Below are 3,077 nucleotides of genomic sequence, written 5' to 3'. Positions count from 1 at the left end.
CTTTTTTCTTTGGGATTCTGCTTATAATATAATCTTCTTTCTATCCATATGAAGGCCTCTTCCATCAGAACAGCCCTGGCTGCTTCTCCAGTCATACCCTGGAGTGAGTTACCTGATTGCTGAGTTTTGGCCTTCAGTTTCTCTTTCAGGACATATCCTGTTCTGTTCTGTTTGAGATTCTGGAGACTATGATTTTTTTCTTTGGAGTTTCACTGACACCTCAAAAAGTAATCTGTACATAGCGGGTCTTTACTAAATAGTTGATTGTTGAATTGGTTTCCAGAAAAACAGATAATATGAATATTGAGTTTTGGGCTTGACGAATCAGAACAGGTGCAGTCTTGGGGTCTGAGAGTGGTTTGAAAGCAGGTGAATGGCTGGGAAACTCTGAATCCAACTCATATAAGATTTTAATAGAGACTGTTATGTCTAGCCCATTAGATCGAAAATTCCCTGAGGTTAAGGGTTACCACTGTCTTACTTACCTAGCACTGTGCCAGGTCCAGAGTCAGTAATTAAGATGCTTTCATTCATTCATTTTATAGATGTTAACTCCTCTGAGAGTACAGCTAAAGAAATTTGGGATGAAAAAGAGTATATAAAAACAAATGAGAAATGGATTTTAATTACCTCACATTGTATCTCCCACACTTTCCAGCATAGTGTATTTCAATAAAAAACTTGCCAGTGCACATAGTAGATGGTCAATAAAAGTATACTGTCTTTCTTCTTCCTTAAAGCTCAGAGAATAGCATGCTCACCAATCTAAAGTAAAACATTTTTACAGAACTGTAATGGGGCTCACTCAAGGTGTTTTTTCTCCGACTTCTGAGCTCCTGGAAGGAGGGAATCAGACCAGTACCTTTGAGTTCCTCCTCTGGGGACTCTCAGAGCAGGCACAGCAGCAGCACATCCTCTTCCTGTTGTTTCTGTGGATGTACGTGGTCACTGTGGCTGGGAACCTACTCACTGTCCTGGCCATTGGCACCGACACACACCTCCACACCCCCATGTACTTCTTCCTTGCCAGCTTGTCGTGTACAGACATCTTTTTCACCTCCACCACCGTGCCCAAGGCCCTGGTGAACATCCTGACCCACAGCAGGTCCATTTCCTATGCAGGGTGCTTGGCACAGCTCTACTTCTTCTTGACTTTTGGGGACATGGACATCTTTCTCCTGGCTGTCATGGCCTATGACCGCTATGTGGCCATTTGCCACCCACTCCACTATACGATGATCATGAGCCTCCACCGCTGCGCCGTCCTGGTGACCGCCTGCTGGACCCTCACGAGTCTTGTCGCCATGACTCACACTTCCCTCATATCCCGGCTTTCCTTCTGCTCTAAGACCATTCCTGACTTCTTCTGTGATTTGGGACCGCTGATGAAGGTGTCTTGCTCTGACGCCCAGGTCAGTGAGCTTGTGCTCCTCTTCCTAGGGGGAACAGTCATTTTAATCCCTTTTATGCTCATCCTGGTCTCTTATATCCGCATCGTTTCAGCCATCCTCAGGGCCCCCTCTGCCCAGGGAAGGCGCAAGGCCTTCTCGACCTGCGGCTCTCACCTTGTTGTTGTGGCTCTGTTCTTCGGGACGGTGATCAGGGCGTATCTGTGCCCCTCATCCTCTTCCTCCAACTCAGTAGAGGAGGATACAGCGGCTGCTGTTATGTACACCGTGGTGACTCCCCTGCTGAACCCCTTTATTTATAGCCTGCGGAACAAGGACATGAAGGCTGCAGTGGTTAGACTTCTCAAGGGCAGAGTCTCCTTCTCACAGGGCCAGCGACTTCTGCTGAGAAACTGAAGGTGTTCTCCTTCCACTCCAGTGAGGGGCTTGACAGAAATTTCTACCTCAAAGTGTCTCATTTCTGAATCCCACATATCCCTTATCAGCACTCCCCTCCCTGAGTGCCCACTGCAAGTTTGGTGTTATAAAGGGAAATCAATGTTTTGCTTTGTGCTTAATCTGTTAAGAGCTAGCTCCTTATTTGCTCATTTAACTTATTAATAATTTTTCACAAGGAGGCATGACTTTTGCAATGCTTTTAATTCTAAAAGCCTCTGTAGCCTTTTATGTGCTAGTTTATTAAAACTTAATGAGGTCATGGAAAGTGGACTAATAATATTTAGCAATAAAGTCAATCAGATGGCAAAGACTTTACAAATGTAAGTGAACAAGTGTATGTTTTCCTACAAAAATAGGAAATTATACAAATACTTATTGTCTCAAGGTTATGAATCAAAAATATTTGCAGCTATTAAAGCTGTCAACGATATAGGAGTGATCTATGTTCTCTTAGTAAAAAGATTTACAAACAATTTGTAAATCTTTTTGAGATGATATAATAAATATCTCAATGATATTTATCATTAATATCAGTATTTATTATATTTATCACAATAAATTTGTGATAAATCAATATCAATCACAATATTGTGATAAATAATTATCACAATAAATATCATAAATATCAATAAATGATATTTATTATCAATATATCAAATGAGATATAATAAATAAATATGTTATATATTATGGTAACTAGTGTGTAGTTATTCCTTTATCTTTTTTTTTTGGGCTGGAGTGCAATGACATGATCTCAGCTCACTGCAACCTCTGCCTTCCAGGTTCAAGCAATTCTCCTGCCTCAGCCTCCCAAGTAGCTGAGATTATAGGTGCCTGCCACCACGCCTGGCTATTTTTTGTATTTTTAGCAGAGACAGGGTTTTACCATGTTGGCCAGGCTGGTCTTGAACTCCTGAGCTGCGGTGATCCACCCACCTCGGCCTCCCAAAGTGCTGGGATTACAGGCGTGAGCCACCGTGCCCAGCCATGTGTAGTTATTTCTAGCTTTCTTCCTTATCTGCTTAAGTCGTGGCTGCCTGTGAGTGTTGTGTGTGTGTATCTGCCTATAGCCCATGCAGGTCTGGGTCAAAAACTGGGATGCCAGCCATCTTGAGGAATTTGACAGAGAGTGGTGGACCACACATATTTTTGCTTCCTTGTGCTGAGTAGCACATCCCATCTCCCACAAGAGAGGTAAGGCTGTCAGTGGTAGTGACTTGGTCCAGGAGG

At 43.0% G+C, this 3,077-nt stretch overlaps 1 protein-coding gene across 1 annotated transcript; it reads left to right on the top strand.

The window, feature by feature from the left end:
- The first annotated feature begins 794 nt into the window (after positions 1-794).
- On the top strand, positions 795-1,805 carry LOC105515662 (olfactory receptor 1P1). The gene has a single exon (XM_011947501.1). The coding sequence runs from the start codon at positions 795-797 to the stop codon at positions 1,803-1,805; it is 1,011 nt and encodes a 336-aa protein (XP_011802891.1).
- Positions 1,806-3,077: the final 1,272 nt, after the last annotated feature.

Source organism: Colobus angolensis, unplaced genomic scaffold, assembly GCF_000951035.1.
Source record: "Colobus angolensis palliatus isolate OR3802 unplaced genomic scaffold, Cang.pa_1.0 Scaffold267, whole genome shotgun sequence".
NCBI lineage: Eukaryota > Metazoa > Chordata > Mammalia > Primates > Cercopithecidae > Colobus > Colobus angolensis.
This window is presented reverse-complemented; position numbering and strand designations above follow the sequence as displayed.